General features: G+C 48.8%; 1 protein-coding gene across 4 annotated transcripts in view; it reads left to right on the top strand.

Annotated features, from left to right (window-relative positions):
* Mo25 (calcium binding protein Mo25) overlaps window positions 1–27,484 on the top strand; it is a 166,656-nt gene that overhangs the window by 82,464 nt on the left and 56,708 nt on the right. For all 4 annotated transcript variants that reach the window (XM_050190214.3, XM_055077606.2, XM_055077605.2 and 1 more), the window contains one exon: window positions 26,921–27,089. In XM_050190214.3, coding sequence (XP_050046171.1) covers window positions 26,921–27,089 — 169 coding nt within the window. The remainder of the gene's footprint in view (window positions 1–26,920; window positions 27,090–27,484) is intronic.

The raw sequence follows: 27,484 nt of genomic DNA, 5'->3' as shown, positions 1-27,484 counted from the left end.
CATGTCGCTGCCGTCCTCATTATGACCAATATATTGGTCCAAGATGCATCGGACACTGTGGAATCCAAAAATAATGTACTCAAAAAAGTCCCTGATTTTTCCATCTGCAAGACCCCTGTCCCCCTTCATTGCTTTCGTACCGCGCCCATTGGGCATCATTAGCCCGCTAACGATGGTTTGAAGCTCCGCTTTTGAGACCTTCAGCGCTGCTCACGGACACACTGTGCAATCAGACTTCAAGGAGGAGAACTATGTTTTTGTTTTTTAAGCAGTTCGCCTTTTCCCCCCAGTCAGGGATTTTTGAACGCGCTGCGAAGTTCCTCTAATGGTCATAGAAAGCAAAAATGGCTGCCCTCTATCGATGGTTTGAAATGCCGCTTTCGAGACCTTCTGATCTGCTCACAAACACACTGCACCATAGGATGTGAAGGACAAGTATATTTTTGTTTCTTAAGCAGTTTGCTTTTTCCCTGCCAGGTGTTAATTTTTAAATGCACTCTGAAATTTCACAATCGTCAAAGTAGAAAGCAACAATGGCCGTCTTCGGGAGCAGCGTGCATACTCCGAAAGGTCACAGATCTTGCCATTCTGGTACGTCTGCAGCTGATTTTATCGATGGATCGAGCAGCAGTGCGTCTGAGGATGCTGCCTTTTCGTCGGACTTTAAAGGGACACTAAAGGCAAATATTAAGTCAAGCTAAAGTGATAGATTAGTCCTCGAGAATATCTGAGGCGTCTATATTATCGCGAACAGAACCTAAATAATCGAGAAATTTAGGTAAATGCAGGATATGAGTAGAGACTCCTCCGGGGCAGTCAAGTACTTGCCCAATGACGAAAGCACTCTTCAGTTAAATTCTGTCACTAGTACTCAAGCACTTGTTGCACAAAACATCCTTGTATAATAAGACGAAATAAAATGCTACTTGTCCAGTCCTATTTCACTGTTAGAAAAAAGAACTCATTGAAATAACCCTGACAACGAGGCGGGCAGTCGAAAGGTTTCGTTTTCGCTCGACTCCGCGCAGCCCAGGCTTTCGGGTTTCAATAGTTATCACGTAGTGCTGTGCTGGTTTTGGTGGCTCGCGAAACTCGCACAAATTGCAAGTACTATAGAATTCAACTTCCATGTGATGTCGCGGGATGCCCGAACGGTCTATGCCACTTGACCAAAGAGGAGCTGCAGCGGCGAATCCACCGCTCTGTCTTGGCTCCGTGCCGCCGTCTGTCGGGCGGTGCTTTACTCACCGACAGCAGCAAATGGGGGTGATGGCGTATGCAATGTCACCACTTCCCCAGTTGGGTGGCAGGAGATCTGAATTGCGATAAAGGTATTTAGACCCTTCCGATGCAATTTTATTGTAAATTAAGATTCCTTTTTTTTTTTTTTTTTCGCGAGACAAGCTAAACAGTCCCCGTCGACTTAGTATTTGCTTTTAGTGTCCCTTTAACTATGAGAGCGACGACTACGCAAGCCAGCCGGGAACGTAGGCGGCCGCAGCCCGGCATGTGAAACTTTATTGTTTGCATTAAAATTTTTCTGGTGCAGTACCTGTGCCAGAAAAAATTTAGATTTTTTTCGGAGATAGTGCTTATTAGACTACAATACATTTTGTATATCATAATTTTTGTTGCATTTCTTTCTTAGTACATACAAGCATGTTCTTACAAACATTGTTCAGTTTTATCCCACAATCTTGATTCTGGCAATTTAAATCTTTATGGCATACATCTCCATAATAAAACGTTTTATGTGTGAAAAGGGCATTCATTCTGCTTTTCTTTTTTAAGTAATAATAATAAGAAAGTGTACCTGGAAAAGCACTAATGGTGAGACCAGAAATGAAATTGATGTCATACTTTCTGCTGATCCCAGCATAGGGCAAAATGTAGAAGTGTTAGGTAGGGTAGAGTGTGTAATGATAACCTAAAGTGATCATAGTTAGTGAGGGCTAGGATTCACCTCAATTTGAAAGAGTAAAATTCGTCGAGAAGAAACAGGTCAACCTAGAGGCAGTAAGGGTAAAAGCAGACAAATTCAGGCTGGTACTTCTGAACTAATATGCAGCCTTAGAATAGAGAGATGAAGATGACATAGAGGTAATGAATGAAACCGTTACTAGGCTGGAGTCAGTTGCAGCAATTGAAATGGGAGGCAGGGCACAAAGGCATCCAGCAGGCAAGCTCTCCCAAGTAACTAAGGACCTAATAAAGAAACGACGAATGAAAGTGTCCAACTCAAGAGATAAGATAATATTCATGGAACTCTCAAAACTGATCAACAAGGCGGAAAAAGGGATATTCGAAACTATTATGTGAGAAAGACTGAAGAAGCCATAAAAATGGACGCAGCCTGAAATCAGTGAGAAGGAAACTGTATAGGACAAACCAAGATGTATGCCCTGAAAGATAAGCTGGCTAATATCAGGAGCAATCTCGAAGATATAGTAAAAGCAGCGGAAGAATTCTATACTGACCTGTACAATACCCAGAAGAGTGGGGATACCTCAATTGGAAACAGCAATGAAGAGGATACAGAAACTCCTCCAATAACTAGCGATGAGGTCAGGAGGGCCTTGCAAGACATGAAGTGAGGAAGAGCAGCAAGAGAAGATGGAATAACAGTCGATTTAATCAAAGATGGAGGCGACATAATGCTTGGAAAACTGGCGACTCTTTATACGAAGTGTCTATCAACTGTAAGGGTCCCAGAAAACTGGAAGAATGCAAACATTATACTAATCCACAAAAAGGGAGATGTTAAAGAATTGAAAAATTATAGGCCCATTAGCTTACTCCCAGTATTATACAAAATATTTACCAAAATAATCTCCTATAGAATAAGGGCAACACTGGACTTCAGTCAACCAAGTGGACAGGCTGGCTTCAGGAAGGGATACTCTAAAATGAATCGCATCCATGTCATTAATCAGGTTATCGAGAAATCCGGAGTACAATAAGCCTCTCTATATGGCTTTCACAGATTACGAAAAGGTATTTGATTCAGTAGAGATACCAGTAGTCATAGAGGCAATACGTAATCAAGGAGTACAGGTTGCTTATGTAAATACTTTCGAAAATATCTATAGAGGTTCCACAGCTACCTTAATTCTACACAAGCAGGAAGATACTATAAAGAAAGGGGTCAGACAGGGAGACACAATCTCTCCAATGCTATTCACTGCATGCTTGGAAGAAGTATTCAAGCTATTAAACTGGATAGGCTTAGGAGTAAGGATCGACTGCAAATATCTTGGCAACCTTCGGTTTGCTGATGACATTGTTCTATTCAGCAGCAATGCAGACGAATTACGACAAAAGATTGAGGACCTTAACAGAGAGAGTGTGAGAGTGGGGTTGAAGATTAATATGCAGAAGACAAAGATAATGGTGAATAGCCAGGCAAGGGAACAAGAGTTCAAGATTGCCAGTCAGCCTCTAGAGTCTGTGAAGGAGCATGTTTACCTAGGTCAGTTACTCACTGGTAACCCTGATCATGAGGAAGAAATTCATAGAAGAATAAAAATGGGTTGGATCGCGTACGGCAGACATACCATTATCATTGAAAAGGAAGGTGTACAATCAGTGAATTTTACCTGTGCTGACATATGGAGCAGAGGCTTGGAGACTGACAAACAAGCTTGAGAACTAGTTAAATACCGTGCAAGGAACGATAGAATGAAGATTGTTAGGCATAATGTTAAGAGACAGAAAGCGAGCGCTTTGGATCGGAGAGCAAATGGGTATAGCCAATATTCTAATTGACATTAAGATAAAAAAACAATGGAGCTGGGCAAGTCATGTATGCACTAGTTAGATGACCGTTGGACCATTAGGGTAACAGAATGGGTACCAAGAGAAGGGAAACGCAGCCGAGGACGGCAGAAGACAAGTTGGGGCGATAAAATTAGGAAATTTGGGGGCGCTAGTTGGAATCAGTTGGCGCAGGACAGGGGTAATTGGAGATCGCAGGGAGAGGCCTTCGTCCTGCAGTGGGCATAAAATAGGCTGGTGGTGGTGATGGTGGATGATAGTAACAATAGGGATGCACAGCTTTACCCTATTGTTGCGACATGTTTCGTTAAAGAAATGAGTAGAGTCAAAAGCCGCCTTCTTTGCCTTGGGACAATCCAAGGAGAAGCAACGGGTCACAAGATTGCAAATCTGGTTCTGGACAAGATGAAGTCTCAGAATTTGCCTTTTGGAAACCTGTTTGGTATGTGTTCGGACAATGCCAATGTCATGATCGGCAAGAAAAAGTGTTTCTACTGTATTGAGAGAGGCTCAACCAGGTTGGATAGGGGTTGGTTGCCTGTGCCATCTCATCAACTTGGCCTCCCAAAAAGGAGCTTCATGTCTTCCTGTAAAGGTTGATGAGGGTTTGGTTTAGATTTTTTTTTTTTTATTTTTTTAACCTAGAGAAAAGCTCAAAACGGAAAGGTCGACTTAAAGAGTTCCAAAAAGTGCATGATGCCGAGGTCAGAAATATGTTGAAGCATTCGCCGACACATTGGCTGTCATTGGGAAAGAGTTTGAAGAGGCTGCTCGACCAGTGGAAACCACTACTCGGCTTTCTTGTTTTTTTTTGTGTGTTTTTTTTTTTTTTTTTTTGTTAATCTGAAAAAAAGAAGTGCGACAACTAAGGTGGGTGCTTGGGCTAGTTGGTAATTCATGATAAAAAATGACGTACAGCACGAAGGACAAGGACTGCTAGAGACGACATACACAGCACTGTGTATGTCGCTACACATTTTCACAAGACTCCTGCAGGCCTTGGGAAAAAAAAGCACCGACGGCGATGAACTCTCGCTAAAGAGGAAAGGAGCTAGCTCATTCTGGACCTCAAGCAAAAGAACTGAAAGGTCATACCAAGGATTCTGGGGAAGCCAGCCACGTGACCCATGTGGAGTGCCTGTGTTATTTTTTGTCATCGGAGCTAAACAGGGCATGCTGGCTTTTTCTGCAAAATGTTATACGGCTTTTTGGGGAGGTAAACTGCAGTCTTCAGGCACAGGCTCCTCAGATTCATGTACTGAGGGACCTCTTGAACCACCGAAGACCTGCTGACTAAATTTGTGCGCCCAAGTGTTGTCAAGGCATGGCATTCATTGCTGGAAGTTGACTATGGAGAACCAGAAAGGTGATGAAGACATAGTCATTGACAGCACAACCTACTCTGTGGTTGAGACACTGAGCTGCATTGAGAGAGAGCAGTTCTTCTTTGCTGTACATCTGTACTTAACAGTAGCATGCGATTACATTCACCACAAATTCCTGCTAGAAGACTTCACTCTCAAGATGGCTGAAGTTGCTCAAGTACAAGCTCTGGAAAGTGCTTCATTCAACAGCATATGTCATTTTATTATAGCGTACCCTGCTATCCTACCCTAGCAGAGTGGCAAATCAAAAGAAGCAATCGACGCACTTGAAATCGAGTTCGTCGGCTTGCAAGCATATCAAGCTCCAGCCGACATATTGAATGAGCCAAGGTGCGACTTGCAGTGGTCACAATTAAAAAGTGTCCGAAGTGTCGACGGATCGCTCAGGTTCCACAGAATTTAAATGGTTATGCTAGGTATTCTCTCCGTTCCCCACAGCAATGCTGAATGTGAAAGAATATTCAGCACTGTGAACAAAACTCAGGAGTTTTTGTCATCTCTGTGTGAGAAAACACTCCAAAGTCTGCTCATGGTCAAGGGGCACCAGAGTGGTACTTGCTTTGGGCAAACCTACAAGGAGGAGTTTCTGAAGCAGGCAACGTAGGCAACAGCAAAATCATTGCAAAAATAAATTGTGCCCCAGTGGAGTGCTCACTCTTTGCTCTCCAAGACACGAATTTCACTTGCATTTGTGAAAACATGAGCAAGCTTATCGCAAAAGGTAAATTCCTTAAAGAAACAGTGCTGCCGTGCACCCCCCTTCCCTTCCCCCCCCCCCCCTCGCCGCAATAGTTTTACGAATTTCCACATGTTCAGGTTGGCAGGTATGCCTAAGATCATGCGGGCGCAGAAAAACAAATGCAGAAGTGGGACTTTTTTCTTTGCCTTTTTTTTTCTTTCTTACAGAGGTGAGGACACATTGTTTTCTTGCTTGTTTTCTCAGTTCAAATGCTGTCAACTGTACCAGACATCTCCGTCTTGTTTATCTTTTGGTTTATTTTTTAACTGCATATTGGCATGCATGATTGCATCCATAGCAGCTGGGGTTTCGTCCACAGCCGTTGCAGCAAATAGTAATTTCATTTTGACTCGGCGCAATGCTGTCCAGGATGAAGAGCACCGTCTAGATTGCGATGGGCAGCAACCTGGCAACACTGGCAAAAAAATAATTTGGATATGCACATGGTAGTGAAAAGCGTCTCACATCAACATGCTGTGGCTGCACTGTGAAGGAAGTCGCGAGGCCTTCGCTGCTTCGAATGCTAATCAATCCTGAGATGACAAATTGCAGCATCCGCACTGCTTTTGTGCAAAACAGCAGGATTTGCCGATTCATTCAGTCAATAAAAGTTTGTTGACGTAGTAAGCATTTATTTATTATTTTCTTGATAACCTCAATAATTCGACATTCTATTAATATTTCCATTTTTTTGGAAACCATGAAATATGAATTTAAGAGGTTTCACTGCACATACATATTGTGTTTCTTTTGGACAATGTGCACAGGTGCCCCGACGAAGACGAACCGCTCTAGAGTTTCGAGCTGTCAGCTGAATTGGCCAACACTGCAGTTGTTTTTGTAAATATACATTGTAACTAGTCTTGTATTTAATCCATCATTCGCGCAACATTTTGGTGGAGCAGTTGTTTTTGTGAATATACATTGTAAATAGTCTTTTGTATTTAATCCATCATTCACATAATATTTTGGTGGAGGTTGGTGTTCCTTGTCCTCACCAAGCAGCTCCACAGCGACCGCACAGTCCAGCTTTCCCACCATGGCTCCATGTGATGACACCTCATCTGCATCTACACCTGTGACTCAACAATGTACGTCATGGTTACCAATCCCTGCAACCTTGACATATTCTCCAAACTTGATAATGTCGACGTTTAGGACTGGCTCAGCGTGTATGAGCATGTTAACCAGAACAACCGCTGGGACCCTATTGTAATGCTAGCAAATGTAATATTTTACTTGAGTGGAACACCACATGTCTGGTTCCAGACTCACAAGGACAAGCTGTCTCGCTCGGATGCCTTCAAGGACGAGCTCCACAGCCTCTTTGGAAACCCGACTGGTCGCCAACTGGCTGCAAGAAAAGAGCTTGCTATCTGAGCGCAGTCTTCCACTGAATCGTATGTCTCGCTCATACAAGACATGCTCGCTCTTTGTTGGAAAGTTGAGCAAATGGCCGAGGTTGACAAAGTCGGCCACATCCTCAAAGGGATCGCGGACGTGTTCAACTTGTTGATCTACAACAGTGTTTCCACCATTGACACCATTGTCAAGGAATGCCGCCGCTTCTAACTTGCCAAAAGCCACTGCATCATCCTACAGTTCTCTCATCTCCTGAACACAACTGCGATGTCATCCTTACCACTGCACTCCTGCCTTCAAAGTAAATGCGACTTGTATCGTTCGCTGTCAGCTCGATGCTGCAAGTCCAGCCCTGTTCTATCCACGGCCACTTGACCACACCACTGACGAATCAGCACTAGTGATCTCCCTCATTCAAGCAGTTCTGCGGCAAGAAATTTCCAACCTCTGTTTTCCTGCTGCCTGCTCTGTCTCCTGACCCGACGCCAGACCGGTGCTGCCAGCTGTGCGTCACAGCAACCTGTATTCTTCTCCCAGATTTCTCAGCCCTACTGAGTGAGGAACTCCGGACGACATATCAATCTGTTTCCATTGCCACCGAACTGGCTATGATGTAGCTCGCCACTGCTGCACCTCCTGGACGTCCCCGAATTAGAGCTAATTTTCCCCGTTTTCTCGACCATATGCTGTTCCTCGGCGCTACTTGCCTCTCCGTATATTCTCCTACCTGTAACATTCCTGTAGATGACACTCCTCCTGCTCGCTCACTGTTACCTCAGCGCTGTTGGTTCCCATTGCCCTAGCCACGCTACTGTTCATCACCAACCAATTATGGACCCTCCCAGGCAGAAAGCTAGACCGTGCAGCTTTGGGGGTAGGGCTGCATTCATTGATCACGTCGACGGTGTCCCTTCCGTAGGCGTCCGTAATGATTGCTAACTGAAAACTCTGTCGGTAACCTGCATCGTCGACTACACAAGCTGTACACGTCACCGAGGGCAGCACTGTTCCAATTACTGGAATGTGTACTGCCCGTGCAAGCATCACTGGCCGCCACGTTACACTTCCTTAGAGTGCAGCTCTTAATGGCCCATTCCAGCGGTGAGCGGAGGCGATGGAGTAACCGGGCAAATGAGCACAACAGCGAAAGATGAAAGAGCAAACACTGAGTTACAAATAAAAAACACAAGATGAAAATGGCGGAGGCCAGTGAGAGCGGTCACTTCGGTGTTGTCCGCACGGTAAATCTCCCTCAATCTCCCAAAGTAGCGCCAACCACTTCCCTCCTCCTCCGCTCAGCGCAGCCTCAACGGTGGCACCGCCGGTGCTGGGCCTGCCGTAGCAGATGACGGCTAACACGCTACGGGAGGAAATCCGCGGAAAAGTTCGTTCAAGCCATGCGGAGCAGTTTTTTTCAATCGAGATATTGCTTCATCAGTCTATAACTGGCCTTAAGAATGTGGTGTTGGAATTGCAGAAGAAATAGAGAAAAGGACCATTATTCAAGGCGTATTTAAGGCATAAAGTGAGCGCACGTTGAGACTTAGTGTTGCCGAAACACGACGCAAGCACACGATGCGCTCAAACACACGCGTAATTATCAAAGTTTCAGGTTTTGACAGCATGAAATTATGTGTATGTGGTTTCGTAGGTTCATTTATGTACCTGCAGGATGCTTTTGTTCGGCCGGCGCGTGAGAGATTCCGACTGTCTGCAGTCAGCAAGGCCTGGCAACAGGGCCGCTTTTTTCATTGCAGGGTGCTTTGGTAATAGTGACAATAGATTGTTTTGTTTAGCACGCAACATTACAATAAAGCAGGCAGCGCAGGGAGTGTTCGCATACAATATTGGCTGTCTGCTATTGTGGACAGCCAATCTTATACCCCTTTGGCATGCACAGGCTTCAGCGAGCCCCATCCAGTCCTGGTTCTAGCTTTGGTGTTCCCATTGCAGCTTTGGTGCCCTGGAGGCGCCGTCAATAATACAAAATAATGACACGTTGTTACAACTAGTAAATAAAATCTATTGAAGAAATACAATCGCGCCGAGGCGCCAGCTTCTAAAGCAGCGCTAGCGCGCCCGCGCGAGAATTATGAAACGCCAACAAGGAATTTACCGGCCCACATATGACTCTGCGATCAAAGTGCACGTTAAACATCCCCTGGCGACCTAGCTAAAGTTATCCGGAGCCATCCACTATGACCTCCATCGTAGCTTTAGTCGCTTAGGGATGTTAAAACCGTTAATCACCACAAATCAAATCAATACATGCGGGTGTACATTCGAAACTAAAGGCTGCATCCATAAGTCATAGTGAGCCTTGCAAAAGCGTCGAGAATGTGCTAACTTCTGGTGGAGCTCAAAACACACCCTGAATGAAGACGCTTCTATGTCACAGACCAGCTGCAGATGCGTGCACTTTCATCGCAAGACGAAACTACATGAAACAAAGAGAGCACATTCGGGGAAAAAAAGTCAACTTCAACGCGCTAAAAACCACGCACTGCATGAACCCATACACTTTTACGAAGCGGAAGGCGTGAACAGGCTCAAAAGAAGAGGTTACGAGGAGCCTTGGCACTTACTTCACAAAGCCGTGCATTCTTTGCCACTTCCTCGAAGTCAACCCGCCCGATCCTGTGAGTCCACACTTTTTTTCCTTTTGCGGTGCGCCCGCCGGATGGCAAAGCAAAAAGCTTTTTGCCATTGTTGTCTGTTGCGGCAACCGAAGGCGAAGCAGCACGGCATCTCAATTAAGTTCTCTGCCCTAACACATTCTATTGCGCTAACACACTCCGTTAGTCCGCTGCCGTACTTTCGTCGCACAGGCCCAACAGTGGAGGTCAGAGCACGCTGGAAAGAAACAATATACAAAAGCGCGGCGCCTGCTCCGTGCTGGAAAGAAAAAAATATACAAAAGCGTGGCTCCTACTTCCACGTGACAAATTGGCCAATGGGAGAGCGGAGGAGGCTGGGGTGTTAGGAATGGCCTGCCGAGGTGACAACATGCAAGTTTTCTCAGCCAGCTGCAGCTGCAAGCGTTGCGAGCTTCCCCAAAGAGAACCATGGAAGCCTACCACAATTGTTGTGGTGACTCATTTCGTAGGGACCTCGAGGTGCCGCTGCAACACCCCCTCGGCGCCGTTATGGCTAAAAGCGATCGGCAGACCAACTATTGTTACTGAACCCGCCACAGCCAACCTGGTCTGCTGTGAGCAAGGGAGTTCCCTAAGGAAGGTATCTGGCGGCAACGTCGCACGCGCCTTTCAAGACGCAAGGTAATGGAGAACCGGGGGCCACGCAGCGGGGTTCAGCTTGGTGAATAAGAGGCACCTCGTTTAGTCAAGAAGTAAGCCCTGAGTTCTGCGAACCCCGTCTGGCCTCGGTGGGGGCAGTGAAAGCTGTGCGTGCGTGTGTGTAAGGCCTCCCGCTCAAACGCTGCGATGACGTCGAACATTTTTGCCTCACCTAGGGATCTAGGGAACACGAAGTGTTTATAAGCAGCTGTTTGTCGCTGCTTGTGTGCGCTCGTGCTCTGTGAGCATACTCATGAGCTGTGGGCTCGTCAATATACTCGTCATCGTGCTCGTAAGCTGTGTGCTGTATGCTCGTCTTGCGTGCTCCATTTGGGAGCCACGCTAGACTGTCGAATGTATCTTTTGTTTAAAATGTAAATACTGTAAATAAGCCCTGTACGCCCTGTCCCCCCAAGTTCCTCCCTACGACCTAAAACCCCGTCAACTGCTGGCAGCAGCGAGATCGTCCGACAACTCTTACAGGGGCGACAGGAGGCGTGTTAGAGGCGTGGAGGAGGAAGCGCCAGGGTGAACAAGGTGGCGGAAAGATCTAAGAATGGCGCTACGTGTGAAAAATTGAGGGACTTTAGGTAAACCCGCCCAACTGCTCGATGCGTGTTGTCAGGATTGGGGGCTCGATCCCGTCGCTCGTGATCCGTAGTCAAGTTTGGAGTCCGGCATGAATTCGAAGGTAGCTGGCCCATGCCGTCGTCCAACTTATCCACGCTGAGGACGTTGATGAAGGGAAGAACTGCTTCTCATCGAGAACGAGGAAAATGGGCTTATTTACAGTATTTAAATCAGTCTAACATGACTGCTTGAGAAAAGTGCATCAGTCTAACATGACTGCATAAGAAAAAGTGTGTCAGTCCAACATGACTGCTTAAGAGAAAGTGTGTCGAGTGTGTCCGCACAACAGCCGTTTTTAAACACTCGGTCTGCCGGCGATACAAGGCGGCGAATGTTCGTTTCGTCATCGCAAAACTAGCCGCCTCCCGCGATACAAGGTGACGCGAACGTTCGTTTACTCATTGTAAATTCGCCGCCGCCCCGCAGAACAGTTTACGCACACAAAGGCACACACATTCCTTCCGATGTCCGGAGCCGACGTCAGAGGGAAGCCGTTCCGGGTACCTCGGAGTCATTCTGGGTAGCTCGTTGTCCTGCATCCTCTTCGGCGCGTGGGAAGCGACACAAAACGGCTTTCCCGCGGCAACTCATGCATGCGTAGCAGATCAGGTCCCCGCTGGGGAGTTCGGGCACAATAGTTCGTCCGTCGAACTCATTCCGTCACAACGGCGATGGGGCTAGAGTGGTGGCGGCGGTTTTCAGCACAAAGCCCGCTTCATCGAACGCATCCTAGCTGAAGCGACGGAGAGTGGGGGATGCGCGTCTTGTTCCCCAGTCGTAATTTGGTGGCAATCCCGCATTGCAGCTCGCCATTCTTAACAGTGTTCGTATCTTGTCTCAGCCTAACCACTCACTTCGTACTACATGTATTGTCTGCTTGCGTCAGCTCTCGCTCACACTTGTTTGGTTTGGTCTCATTCATTCTTGTTTCGATTGTCATGGTTTGTGATTGTCTTGTAATCTGATTGTATGCGCGACGGGAACTGTGTAGTGTCACGATCCACCCGAGCTCATGAACAAGGGAGAGCTTGAGGCACCCTCCATTAGACTGACACTCCGCAGCGTGGTGGTGCTGAACAATGACTGACCGGTAAGCAGCCGTGCTCGTCGGTGTTTATTGCCGTGCGGTGACCAATGTTGCCTGCCAAGCTTTAAGGCCACCGAGCCTGGCGACAAACGAACACTATGCCTGAGGGGGTGTCACATGCTTGCTACACCCCCTTACCCCAAGATTGTTTGTTAAATAAAAGAAACAAACGTCCATGCTCAGAGCGGAAGGCTCTGCCGCCACCCTAGCTGGGTCGACGGTGCCTGCCATCCAGGTGAGTAACTGTTCGGTGGCCTCCACCGTCGAGTACTCCACCTGGGCACCGGTGTTGATGGGTCGGGTGTGGCAACGCCGGGTGCTTAGGAAGCCAGCCTCGCTCCATCCGGAGGGTCCGTAGTGGTCGGCCTCGTGAGTGGTGCTGGTCTTGACGCCGGTCCAACGGGTGTCGCACCACTGGCAACGGTTGCCGCCTCCGATGTGGGTGGTGCTTCGCTGGAAGCGACTGGTGCTGCCGCTAGTGCTCCTACGGTCTGGAACTCAGAAGTGGCAGTCGAGGGTGCTGGCCAGGTCCCGAGGTGAGATCTGACATGGTCGGCGTGTCTGTGCCACATGGTCCCGTCTGGCATGCGGACGAGCAGCGATGAGGCGCTGCCAGGAGACACCACCTGTCCGGCAGACCAGGGTGGGCCAGGACGGAAGTTCCTGGCGAAAACTGGAGCTCCTGACTCTGGCAAAGGCGCGGGACAGCATACTTGGTCAGCAGCCAGCTTCTGCTTCAGCTGCTTCAAGAGCACTGTGGATCGGAAGTCCTGATGCAAGACGTCCAAGGGTGTCTTGACCATCTGACCCAGCAGGAGCTCACAGGGGGCACGGCCAGTGACATCGTGGGGTGTGGTCCGGTACTCGAACAGTATCCGGGCAATCTGCGTCCGGAAATCCCCATTCTGGCTCTTGAGCTTGTCTTTGATGGTTTGCACCACCCGCTCGGCTGCATCATTTGAAGCAGGGTGGTACGCTGGAAACATCATCCGGCGGATTCCGTTCTTCGTCAGCCAGGCCAGGTACTCTGTGCTGGCGAAAGCAGGACCATTGTCGGGCACGATGACATCCGGCAACCCCTGAGCGGCGAAGACCTGTTGTAGCGCTGCAATGGTCGTGCCTGCTGATGGAGTGGTGACAGGTAGAACTTCCACCCACTTTGAAAAGGTGTCCACCACCACCAGGAAGTAATGGCCCTTGAAGGGTCCCCCAAAATCCACATGTAGGCGGTACCTCTGTGGGAACGGCCAGGGGGTGATTTCCACATGACGCGAGGCTCGCTGATGCTCCTGGCAGATTTGGCAGCTCTGCACCAAGTGAGCGATGTCCTGGTCCAGGCCAGACCACCAAACATGGGACCGGGCCACCATCTTGGTCTTTTCTATGCCAGGATGACCCGCATGCAGCAACTGCAGAACCCTAAACCAGAGACTGTGGGATCACCACCCTCGAACCCCACAGTGCCCTGCTGCAAGCTCAGCTCAGCGGCCTTGTGGCTATAGGCCTGCTGCACCAATTCCTCTCCACGGGACACCGCCTTGACCACCTGAGACAGCACTGGGTCCCGGCTGGTCGCTTGAGATACCACAGATCTGGAGAGCACCTCCGAGTACGCGTGTTCCAGCATGAACACTTCAGCAGGTTCTGGAACAGCATCAGGCACCTCTGGCAGGGGCAGGCGGCTCAGGGCATCAGCAGGTCCCAGGTCCTTTCCTGGACGGTAAACCAGCTGGTAACTGTAAGCTGTCAGCTTCAAGGCCCAGCGTACCGCTCGAGGTGATGCCTGCACAGGAACTGCCTTGTCAGGCCCCAGCAGCCCCAACAGCGTCTTGTTGTCCATGACTGCCTCGAACTTCCGGCCCCACAGGTATTGGTGGAAGCGTTCGACACCGAACATGAGGGTCAAACCTTCCTTGTCCAGCTGGCTGTAACGTTGCTCTGCAGCATGAAGCCATCGAGAAACAAACGACACAGGGCGTTCCTGGCCATCTTTGCCCGGTGCGCCAGGACGGCTCCCACGCCGCACGGTGATGCATCTACGGTCAGAATGACAGGCTTGGCAGGTTTGAAATGTACCAGCACTGGAGCCTTGGTGATTAGGTCCTTGCTGTGCTGGAAGGCCCGGTCCTGCTCCTTCTTCCAGACCCATTGTTGACCATCTCGAAGCAGAAGATGGAGTGGCTGTAGATGCTGCGAAAGGTTCGGCATAAAACTCCTGTAGAAGTTGATGAGGCCCAGGTAGCTCTAAAGCTCCTTCTTGTTCTGGGGCGTAGGCGCCTTGAGCACAGCATCAACTTTGGTTGGAGCCGGGGCTAGGCAAGTCTGGGAATTGACATGTCCCAAGAACTCAACTCTGGGGACCAGGAAAACGTACTTTTCCAGCTTGAGCTTGAGACCGGCGTCCTGCAGCCGTGCCAAGACGTTGTGCAGGTTCTGCAGGTAGTCTCCGTCGTCACTGCCAATAACCAGGATGTCTTCCAAGTACACCGCCACGGGCCTCATGCCCCTGAAGAGGTTGTCCATCGCCCTCTGAAATACGGCTGGGGCTGAGGCCACGCCAAACGGTAAGCGTGTTTACTGGAAGAGCCCCAAAGTTGTCGATATTGTGACATACTTCCGGGAGGCATCCTCGAGCAACAGCTGCTGGTAAGCATCTCTTAAGTCGAGCTTGGTAAACTTCTGTCCACCGGACAATGCTGACCAGAGATCTTCAATCTGGGGCCGCGGGTACTTCTCGACGGTAGTGACAGGGTTGATGGTAACATTGAAATCCCCACAGATCCTGACACTGCCATCTCGCTTGAGGACTGGCACGATGGGAGTGGCCCATTCAGATGTATTGACAGGTACCAGGATGCCCTCTCGCTGTAACCGCTGCAGCTCCTGGGTGACCCCGTCCTTCAGGGCGAACAGCAGTGGGCAAGGCTTGAAAAAACGTGGCCGGGCTCCCTCAGGTACATAGATGCCAGCCGTCGTGCCGGCAAATGTGCGCCCCCTGGCTGGAACATGGACTTGAACTGGGTCAGGAGGCTGGGGACACCTTGTACCACATGCAGGCTGGCTTCCTGGTACTCTGGCAGACGAACGCCCAGTGCATGAATCCAGTTTTGGCCCAGCAGCGTCGGCGACGGCCCCTTCGTTAAGTAAAGGGAAAGGGTTGCCTCCCTGTCGCCAAAGCGAACGCTGACCTGTGCCTGACCCTGGACCTGGGAGAGTTGCCCAGAGCAGCTGCGCAGCATCATGCCCGAAGCCTCGACGGACACACCGGGGAAAGTACGCTTGAAGAGTTTCCCGGCCATTACTGACACGCTGGCCCCTGTGTCCAGCTCCGTGGAAATGGGGTGCCCGCAGATTTCGACGGTCAGCATGTATGGTGGCACAGACGACGGTACAAAGCCTGTGTGCCACATGTCGAAAACAGCGGTTCCTCGGCCACGAGCCTGCCCTGCGCGTCGCAAGCGTACGCCCCCACTGCGTACGCTTGCGACGGCTACCCTGGCCGCGGGCTTGTGAGGTACCTGAGCTTGAATCGGGCTGTTGCTTGCTGTTCGTCCTCCCCCTTTGGCATACACGTGCCAGGTGCCCAGTTTTCCCTCACGTAAAGCATTGTGCTTGAGAGAACTGGCACTGTGAGGGGGAGTGGGCACCACCACAGCGACCGCAGGTACTGCCCTTTGTCGCCAACTCGTTGACCGCCGCTTCCGCCGACTGTGAGCCAGTCGCACGGGCAATCTCGCCGTCGTCCTTGGCGGCAGCTTCCATTGCCAGCGCTGCCTTCACGGCGTCGTCCAGCGATGGGTCGGGAAACTCGAGGAGTCGTGTCTGCATGGCGGGGTGGTTGGTTCTGCAGACGAAACGATCCCGGAGCAGCGAGTCCAGCAGGCACTCGCTAACCCTCGTAGCGCAGCTACGAATCGCCCGAGGGTCTCTCCTTCCGGGCGGCTCCGGTTGTTGAAGCGGAAACGCTCCATTAGTGTGGACGGTGCTGGGTTAAAATGCGAGAGCAGTATGGCAAGCAGCTCACCGAGCGTCTTAACATGCGGCGTGGCTGGCTTGAGAAGGTCGAGCAAGAGGCTGAAGACGCGGGTCCCGCAGCTGGCCAGGAAAATGTCCCGCTGTTTGGCCTCGGGTGTGTCGTTTGCCCGGAGGAACACGTGGACTTGCTCCTCGTAAATTTGCCAGGCGGACCCATCTCTCTCGAATGGCTCGAGCCTTCCGTACAGCGGCATGGCAACAGCAACGGGGGGCGGTGTTTCGCCGCTCGCGGCGGCGTGGGACGATCCATGGGTACTCATCGCCACTGTCACGAGGATCCCATCCTCGTCGGCAGTGTCACGATCCACCCGGGTTCGTGAACAAGGGAGGGCTCGAGGCACCCTCTGTTAGACGGACGCATAGACGGACTCTTCTACATGTCCCTCTCAAATTCTTTGCCTCAGTATGCCACGAAATGAAAACATATAGAGCTGTGCTCAATTTACACATTAGCGATTATAGTAGTCGCTGGTGAATTTTTTACAGTGCTGACCGATTGTCCCCACGACTTTATCCTCAAACAAGACTTTCTTACGCTGCATTCTGCACTAATAGACTGTTCTGCCGATACCCTTTGCCTCAAACTTCCTCTTCTCCCACATGTTCGTGCCAAACTCCCCAACAACTTTTGTACGGCCACCTTTGTCCGCCTGCTGCCTAACGCCTTGACTTTTGGCAATTTGCGATCGTATTTCTCTGTGCCCAATGGGGATTACATTGTCACACCTGTTCCTGATGTGCTTTTGAAGCGCAATATCATTGTGCCCCATCCCTTCATAGCCATTTCTGATAATTGGACAGGCCTCCCTGTCGTCAAATTTGAACTGACAAAGCAAGTTCTGCCCCAAGGCATATCGGTTGCCATGCAGCATGCTATAGTAGACAATCACGTCACGGCTTTTTCAGTAGAGGTCTGCTCCGATTCTACGGCATGTCCACAGGATGCAATTTGCTTCTATGCCATATTTAGTCCCGTGCTTGCTGCGGACCTATTGCCTGAACAAGCAACAGCTCTATGCCGCCTTTTGGCTTCCTACCGCAACATCTTCGACCTCAACAATTGACAGTCAAGTCAGATTTCACTTGTTAATCATCACATAAATACCGGTGATGCTAGCCCCATTCATTGCTGACTATAATCGAGTTTCTTCATCAGAGCGTAAAGTTATTCAAGATGAAGTGAACAAGATGCTTGCCAAAGGCATTGTTGAACCCTCGTCTAGCCCTCAGCTGTTGCCTGTTGTGCTTGTTAAAAAGAAAAATGACACGTGGCGTTCTTGCGCAGATTAACGTCGCCTCAGCCGCATTACCAGAAAGGTTGTCTAACCCTTGCCGCTCATTGACAACGCCCTTGACTGTCTCCACGGTGCCAATTACTTTTCATCAATTCAGTATGGTTATTAGTAGATTTCTGTGAATAAAAAGGAGCCAAGAGAAGACTGCGTTCATCACCCCTGATGGTCTCTATGAATTCAAGTTATGCCATTTGTTCTACACAACACCCCAGCAACATTTGCATGTATAATGGACTCTTCAAGGGTTCGAATGGTCAACATGCCTTTGCTACCCAGACAACCTTCTCGTATTTTCCCCTACATTTGAGAAACACCTTGAGTGCTTATGAGCTATTCTTCAAGTATTCTGAAAGGCTGGGCTCCAATTGAATTCATCGAAGTGTCACTTCAGTTGCCAGCAGATTACAGCACTGGGCCACCTCATTAACACTTCCAGTATTCAACCAGACCCAGAGAAAATTTGTGCGGTCACATCTTTTCCTATACCTGAGTCTTTTTATCAAAGACATCCAAAGCTTTGTAGGACTATGCTTCTACTTGCGACAATTTGTGAAAGATTTTGCACCAATTGCCCGTTCACTTACTGATCTTCTGACGCGGGATGTGCCGTTTACGTGGAGTCCCGCTTAAGCTGTCGCTTTTGCCCATCTCGTCACCATTCTCACCATGCCACCTGTACTGGCCATGCCACCTTCCGCACCATCATTGACATCGCTTGACATGTTTGTCCTCCAGAATGGTGTATTATAGTGCCCCAACGTTTGCCCCGATGGTCCTTCCCAACTCCTTGTCATTCCTAAATGCCTTCAGTCAGCGGTTCACGAACTTCACGACTTACCAACCGCCAGTTACGTTGGTGCCACCCGCACTTACAACCGGGTTGTCAGCGCTTCTTCCTGACAGGCCTTGGCTGCTCTATCCCGAAATATGTTGCAGCATATGAGAAATGCCACTGCCGAAAAACTCTATCGACATTCTCTGTGGGGTGCCTTCAACTGCTCGACGTCCCATTGGAGGCATTCTTTCGAGTTGGTTAGGATGTACTTGGCCTTTTTCCTCTATCAGTGTCTGACAAGTGGGTGGCTGTGGCGAAGATTACACCATGCGCTACATAAACAACATATGCTACAGATGTTGCCAATTTCACTGATGTCCTGCCAACTGCTCACTGACCGTGGCCGGACATTGCTTTCAAAAATCATCACCGACATCCTGCAATCCTGCTCAACCAGGCACAAGCTGACCACATCATACTACTATACGCAAACTAATAGTCTCACGGAGCATCTGAATTGAACACTGGCAGACATGCTTGCAAAGTATGTCCCGTCTGACCATACTGATTGGGACCCTCGCTCTACCCTGTTACATTTGCATATAATTCTTTGCACCACGACACTGCCTGTTATTCCGTTGTTTCTGTTCAGCTGAGAACCAACATTGCCACTGGACACATCTAATTGATCCGCTGCAGCAGAGGCCAGGGAATATGCTCTTGACGCCTTCACCAGGGCAGTGCAAGCACGCCAAATTGCCCATGCTTACCTTCTGACTTCCCAGGGGAACCAATGGCGCTTGTACAATCAACAACACACAGGTGTACACTTCTCGCCTGGATCTCTGGTACTGCTGTGGTCCCTGACCCGTCACATTGTGCTGTCAGAAGAGAATGCCCATCTCGATACACAGGCCCACACCGAGTGCTGCATGCCGCAACACCAGTTGCATATGAAATCGCCCCAGTCACTACCAGTGCCTCTTCTGCCTCGCATACCACTGATGTTGTGCATGTCGCATGCCTCAAACTCTACTACTCGCCTGTCAACACCGATATGTAGGTGCACAGGATGGTGCTTCTACTGTCGAGGATAATGTTACATACATATTGCATGTTTCTTTGGACAATGCGCACGCACAACTGATGAAGGAGACAAACTGCTCCCAAGTCTTGGGCTGTCAGCTAAACTGTCCAGCACTGCAGTTGTTTTTCTCAATATACATTGTAAGTAGTCTTTAGTGTTTAATCCATTGCTCGTGTAACGATATTGACACAGTGGTGCTAACTCGGTTTAAAGACATGAGCCCAGAATGTGCCCTGTTGGGCCCATTGCTGCAAGAGGAGGCACGGCAGTTTGCTCTCATCACTCAATAGGGCCATGGTCACTACTTGAAGTTTTGGCTCTGCTGTCACACAATACTTGTTGCAGTGCCCACCCAAATCAGTATACAATTGAAAGATTCCCAGTGGTTCAGCTCTAACAACCCAGAGAAATTGAAGCTTGATAAATCATACCACCAGAGCCAAATGCTTAACCACAGAAGCAGCACCATGACACCAAGTCTTCCACCATATACATTCAGTTGCAAGTGGTAGTCATTCCCAAGTGGGAAGGTCTGTGAGGTCAATCCTACCGCTGCCACCAGTTGTTGGATTTGGGAGTCATGGTCACACAGTCTGGCATCACACTGAGTGTGACGCTCTAGCCTACACCGCCGATGTGTCTCAAAAAGATAGCTGACCTACGCCAGCAGGGTGTCACATGGAGGCTTAGCAGGCCTACGCCGTCTTCCGTACTTTTCACGACTACAGTTGCTTACTTGTTGAGTACAGTCGCCGACTGTTTATTCGGACCTCACGGGGACTGCGGAAATGTCCGAATAAACAGGTGTCCGAAAAAGCAGATTAAGAAAAAAAATTAAATCCTTTATTTCCACGCACTTCTTCGGGCTCGGCCGTAGGGTTGAAGAAATCGTGATTGCGCCGCTGCACGCTGTTCCGTTTACACGCAATCAGATAAGCCTGAATCTCAGAGAGGGTTGTACGGTCACTATAGACGGCTGAAAGCAGTCACTGCTTGTACACGCCCCGCATGCGACAACAGCTTAGCACATGGTGCGTCATCTTTCGACTCAGAGTCATTGTTCGGCGGTGCTGCAGAAACCTGACGAATGATCTCGCCGTCGTCGAGTTCTGCGCATGTCAGTACAGCAGTGTCAGCACCTGTGAAACTGTCAAATGAGACGGTGTCCGGAATCGCAATGCAACCACTGCGCACGTCTCGGCAGAACATTTTCCGCGTCAGTTGGGAGCACATCGGAAAGCAACAAATCTTAGGCCTCCCGGCACCCGCTTGCCAGCATTCCCCAGCGCAGTCTGCGCGGGCACTGTCAGCGCCATTAGACACTTGACGCGATGTTTTCGTATGCCGCGTTGGAACACTGGAACCTCGACACAGCACACAAAGCAAACACCAGTCGCACAAACGAAAAGCGTGGCATACTCATGGAATAAAGAAACAACTGCCTACTCGCAATGTCGTGCGTGACAAATCAGCTGCTGGATTGTCTTGACACGGCTTACTAAGCTGAAACTGGAACTGCTGTAGAGCCACTCTATCGAACCAGGCAGAAACGATGATGATGAGCGGGAATTTGCAGTAGCACCACTTCGTGGGGCAGCAAGGAGGCTCCGTTCAAAACAAAAATGGCGTTCAGCAAGTCGAACCATGCACCCGTCAGAGTGAGTGCATGGTGCTCTCGATCGAGTTGGCTCAAGGAGTATCCGAAAAATCGGACGAGAGGTTGCAAGGTGTCCGAACTTTCGGCAGTTGTTATACATTATGGTCTATGGGGAGAATGGCGGTGCTGCGAAGCAGAGACCGAATAATCGAGCATGTCCTAATTTTTGGAGTCCGGAAAATCAGTCGCCGACTGTATATGGTCGGGAGGTTGGAGGAAGAGAACAGGGGGTTTATTTACATGGGAGAAATAGGACAAACTTATTTACAGCAAATTATACTCATGCTGCCAGGAGCACGGAGCGCAGTACGTCGATCTAGGAGAGCACACACTGAGAAAGTCTCTTAAAAACTCTCCCTCTTCTCTAGATCACTTGCTAGGGAAACAGGTAATGTCCCAGTCAACCAGTCTGGTGGTTCATATTGCCGCAACGCAGCAACTCTGAGGATGAAAACATTGACACAATGCACATGCACTGCCCCCGAACTGATTCTGGAAAGGGGGAAGAGAGCACACCAGACAGTCTTTCATTGACAACCAGGGAGAGGTCAATCATTGAAGCTCGCCAGAAGGTGATGCCTCTTCTGGTGCTGGCGTCTTTCACTGAAGTTCTGGGAAGCCCTACATTGTTTTGTTCTCAGGCCGAACCCCACCAATAGGCCATCACTGTCAGCATCCAAAGGTCCACGTTGACTCTGTGGAATTTTGTTTGACGTCGGTAGCACAGTGACGCCGACCTGCGCTCGTCGGCAGATACACCAAAATTAACAGCCAGCGGGATGTCATGTGGCACGCCATTGCAGAAAGTACACTTGAACCTCATTATAATGAAGTTGAAGGGGGAGTCGAAATTACTTTGCTATATATGCGTTGCTTCATTATATCCATTATTTTTCCGTTTTGATAGCCTTTCGCGTCCGCTTTCTGCTTAGCTCGTCGCGGTCTTGCAGCACGTGGCACACAACACAGTGCTTCACTGTGTGATCACGGAGGTAAGCGAACCTCGCTGTGCCAGCTCGGCTCGGCCGGCTCCTGGCCTTCGAGATTACACTGATGCCAATGTGATCCCGGAGGCCTTGCCCAGACTGTCAGCTCATGCGGCACACCACTGTGAGAGGGAGCAGTGAATGGATGGCGTGGGCATGACCTCCGAGATTGCGCCAGGGAGATCACTGAGGCCAGTCCCAGTAGAGAAAGAGAGAAGTGAATGCACTAATCTTTCGCACCGTGTCGCGTAGCTCTGCAGCATGGCACAATTCTCACAAGCTTGCGTGTGACCTCCGTGGTAGTCCCACTGAGATCTCCGAGGCCAGCCCCAGCTGGACTTGCCTGCGTGGCATGCCACGCAGAAGTGACTAGTGCGAGTGGGCCAATCACTTCGGACGTTGGGGCAAAGGACCGTCATGGCTTTCTGCATTGTGCGCACTTTCACTTGTGCTCGCTACGATGTCGGCAATGTAGTCTTAGTTTTCTGGCTCTCTCGTGGTCGCAACACCATCATCTGCACTAATCATCTGACCTATTCGTCAACAGCTTCCGGAAATTCTGACAGCTTGCTCCAAACTTTCGGCAACACCAGCAACGGCTTCGTTGCACTCATCAGAATTTACAGTCATCACCGGGCATGTGGAAGCCAGCATGTCTGAGGCAATTTCGGATGAACACTTGTACACGGCTGTGCGTACGCGTTCGTCGCCACAGCCACCGGGTCGCGAGTTTGTCAGCTTTAGTCGTTTTAGCCCTAATCTCCCCCTTATTCACGCTGAGAGTGCCTCTTGGAATTTTGTACACTGCAGGGCATCCGACTTGTCACCGTGTTCGACCCGATTTGTCATTTTCAGCTTCACGGCAAAAGGCGAAATGTGCCGCTTCATCACGGCAACACTGCGGGAGAAAGCCCACAAGGTGCAAACACAATGAACCCGATAAGCAGCGAGACAACTCACACTTAAGCCATCTTGCACGACTAGGGCATAAGAGCCTCTGATTGGCTCTCTGAGCAAGCACTGCGGGCGGGCCAAGATCTTTTTTGCAAGGCGATGACGACGGCTTGCTCGACGCAGCACGGTCACGGTAGGGAGGGCGGTTTGATGGAGCCATGCCACCAAGTTTCCCTGCCACCGCGAGAGAAAGCCAACTTCTGGGGCCATTTTTCCGCAGCTTGACATTCGATATATCGGGAGTCGCTGCTATTTTTGTTTGGTGTAAGCGTAACTTTTGCTATATATACCCGTTGTAACTATACTATGTTCCGAAATTGTTCGATATGAAGAATAAGTCAATGTAAACGGGTTCGACTGTAGTAAGTTCGAGGCTTCAAATTCAAAGGAATTTTTCTCAAACTTGAGCAAGAACAAGTAGTCATTCACGTATCTGAAACGCACGAAACCTTTTGTGCCCGTAACGTTTTGTCAAAACTGGATAAAAACAATTTACTATGGATAGGTGCGATATAAGATCGAATTCAAATGCCTTTCTTCTAGATAAAGGGTTTCCTATCCCAATGGATATATATTGAGGTGAGGTACATGGTTAAATGTTCCAAGAGTGTGCATTCAAGCAGTGCGTCATGGGCCAGTGAGTAGTAGAGGTCCTTTATATCTACAGAGAGGGCACAAAGACCTTTGTCGAACTGGGTAGACGTGACGTTCGACTTCTCGAGACTTTTTCACTAGGGAAGGGTCATCTACATCCAAAATATTTAGCTTATCTTGCAACAACGAGACCAGAAGTCAATCCTTGTTATGTTTCATCATCATCATCATCAGCCTGGTTATGCCCACTGCAGGGCAAAGGCCTCTCCCATACTTCTCCAACTATCCCGGTCATGTACTAATTGTGGCCATGTTGTCCCTGCAAACTTCTTAATCTCATCCGCCCACCTAACTTTCTGCCGCCCTCTGCTACGCTTTCCTTCCCTTGGAATCCATTCCGTAACTCTTAATGACCATCGGTTATCTTCCCTCCTCATTACGTGTCCTGCCCATGCCCATTTCTTTTTCTTGATTTCAACTAAGATATCATTAACCCGCGTTTTGTTCCCTCACCCAATCTGCTCTTTTCTTGTCCCTTAACGTTATACCAATCATTCTTCTTTCCATAGCTCGTTGCGTCGTCCTCAATTTAAGTAGAACCCTTTTCGTAAGCCTCCAGGTTTCTGCCCCGTACGTGAGTACTGGTAAGACACAGCTGTTATAAACTTTTCTCTTGAGGGATAATGGCAACCTGCTGTTCATGATCTGAGAATGCCTGCCAAACGCACCCCAGCCCATTCTTATTCTTCTGATTATTTCAGTCTCATGATCCGGATCCACAGTCACTACCTGTCCTAAGTAGATGTATTCCCTTACCACTTCCAGTGCCTCCCTACCTATTGTAAACTGCTGTTCCCTTCCGAGACTGTTAAACATTACTTTAGTTTTCTGCAGATTAATTTTTAGACCCACCCTTCGGCTTTGCCTCTCCAGGTCAGTGAGCATGCATTGCAGTTGGTCCCCTGAGTTACTAAGCAAGGCAATATCATCAGCGAATCACAAGTTACTAAGGTACTCTCCGTTAACTCTTATCCCCAATTCTTTCCAATCCAGGTCTCTGAATACCTCCTGTAAACACGCTGTGAATAGCATCGGAGAGATTGTATCTCCCTGCCTGACGCCTTTCTTTATTGGGATTTTGTTGCTTTCTTTATGGAGGACTACGATGGCTGTGGAGCCGCTATAGATATCTTTCAGTATTTTTACATACGGCTCGTCTACACCCTGATTCCACAATGCCTCCATGACTGCTGAGGTTTCGAATGAATCAAACGCTTTCTCATAATCAATGAAAGCTATATATAAAGATTGGTTATATTCCGCACATTTTTCTATCACCTGTTTGATAGTGTGAATATGGTCTATTGTTGAGTAGCCTTTATGGAATCCTGCCTGGTCCTTTGGTTGACGGAAGTCTAAGGTGTTCCTGATTCTATTTGCAATTACCTTAGTAAATACTTTGTAGGCAACGGACAGTAAGCTGATTGGTCCATAATTTTTCAAGTCCTTGACGTCCCCTTTCTTATGGATTAGGATTACGTTAGCATTTTTCCAAGATTCCGGTACGCTCGAAGTCATGAGGCATTGCGTATACAGGGTGGCCAGTTTCTCTAGAACAATCTGCCCACCATCCTTCAACAAATCTGCTGTTACCTGATCCTCCCCAGCTGCCTTCCCCCTTTGCATAGCTCCCAAGGCTTTCTTTACTTCTTCCGGTGTTACCTGTGGGATTTCGAATTCCTCTAGACTATTCTCTCTTCCATTATCGTCGCGGGTGCCACTGGTACTGTATAAATCTCTATAGAACTCCTCAGCCACTTGAACTATCTCATCCATATTAGTAATGATATTGCCGGCTTTGTCTCTTAACGCATACATCTGATTCTTGCCAATTCCTAGTTTCTTCTTCACTGCTTTTAGGCTTCCTCCATTCCTGAGAGCATGTTCAATTCTATCCATATTATACTTACTTATGTCAGCTGTCTTACGCTTGTTGATTAACTTCGAAAGTTCTGCCCAGTTGTATTCTAGCTGTAGGGTTAGAGGCTTTCATACATTGGCATTTCTTGATCAGATCTTTCGTCTCCTGCGATAGCTTACTGGTTTCCTGTTTAACGGCGTTACCACCGACTTCTATTGCACACTTCTTAATGATGCTCATAAGATTGTCGTTCATTGCTTCAACACTATGGTCCTCTTCCTGGGTTAAAGCCGAATACCTGTTCTGTAGCTTGATCCGGAATTCCTCTAGTTTCCCTCTTACCGCTAACTCATTGATTGGCTTCTTGTGTACCAGTTTCTTTCGTTCCCTCCTCAAGTCTAGGCTAATTCGAGTTCTTACCATCCTGTGGTCACTGCAGCGTACCTTGCCGAGCACGTCTACATCTTGAATGATGCCAGGGTTCGCGTAGAGTATGAAGTCTATTTCATTTCTAGTCTCGCCGTTCGGGCTCTTCCACGTCCACTTTCGGCTATCTCGCTTGCGGAAGAAAGTATTCATTATCCGCATATTATTCTGTTCCGCAAACTCTACTAATAACTCTCCCCTGCTATTCCTAGTGCCTATGCCGTATTCCCCCACTGCCTTGTCTCCAGCCTGCTTCTTGCCTACCTTGGCATTGAAGTCACCCATCAGTATGCTGTATTTTGTTTTGACTTTATCCACCGCCGATTCCACGTCTTCATAGAAGCTTTCGACTTCCTGGTCATCATGACTGGATGTAGGGGCATAGACCTGTACAACCTTCATTTTGTACCTCTTATTAAGTTTCACAAGACCTGCCACTCTCTCGTTAATGCTATAGAATTCCTGTATGTTACCAGCTATGTTCTTATTAATCAGGAATCCGACTCTTAGTTCTCGTCTCTCCGCTAAGCCCCGGTAGCACAGGACGTGCTCGCGTTTTAGCACTGTATATGCTTCTTTTGGCCTCCTAACTTCACTGAGCCCTATTATATCCCATTTACTGCCCTCTAATTCTTCCAATAGCACTGCTAGACTTGCCTCACTAGATAACGTTCTAGCGTTAAACGTTGCCAGGTTCATATTCCAATGGCGGCCTGTCCGGAGCCAGGGATTCTTAGCTCCGGACAAGCCGCCATTGGGATATGAACCTGGCGACGTTTAACGCTAGAACGCTGTTAAACGCTAGAACGCTAGGACACTGTTATGTTTATCGTGCATTAAATTGTCTATTCATCAAAATAAGAAGCAGTGTTTTACTAGCATTGAGTGTCCATCAAGGCGTACTATCTCTTGGACAGGTATGAGAAGCAGGACATTGCACTCAACTGTGGCACCATGCTGCGAGAGTGTGCCCGGTACGAAGCCCTGGCAAAGATCATCCTCTACTCGGACGAGTTCTACAACTTCTTCAAGTACGTCGAAGTGTCCACATTCGACATTGCCTCCGATGCATTTTCTACCTTCAAGGTCAGTCTGCCATTATTTTTTTTGGCAAAGAATGCATGGGCAGACTAGCAGCCAGCTTGTGTACATTTGAATAGCAGAGCTTGTTTTCACCATTGAACTACAACATGAGTGATGGTCGCATGCCTAAGTGATTATGTGACATCGCAATGCTACGATGTTAAAAGGGAGACATTAGTTTTGGTGATAATTTCATTTCTTGACCAAATTTGATAAACTGCACATACTCTTTTGTTTTTAATACCAATCTTTTTAAGTTTTTCCTGCATACCACATGTGACAATTGCTGCAAGTTAATTTTTCTTCTTCCCCCCCCCCCCCCCCCCCCCCCCCCTCTTTATGTGGCTTACTTTACTGCTGGGGATGCACAGCATGTTCTTTTCGAGCATGCAGGTTGA

The sequence above is a fragment of the Dermacentor andersoni genome, chromosome 2 (genome assembly GCF_023375885.2).
Source record: "Dermacentor andersoni chromosome 2, qqDerAnde1_hic_scaffold, whole genome shotgun sequence".
Taxonomy (NCBI): domain Eukaryota; kingdom Metazoa; phylum Arthropoda; class Arachnida; order Ixodida; family Ixodidae; genus Dermacentor; species Dermacentor andersoni.
The sequence above is the reverse complement of the archived record's forward strand: the minus strand, read 5'-3'. Positions and strand labels throughout refer to the sequence as shown.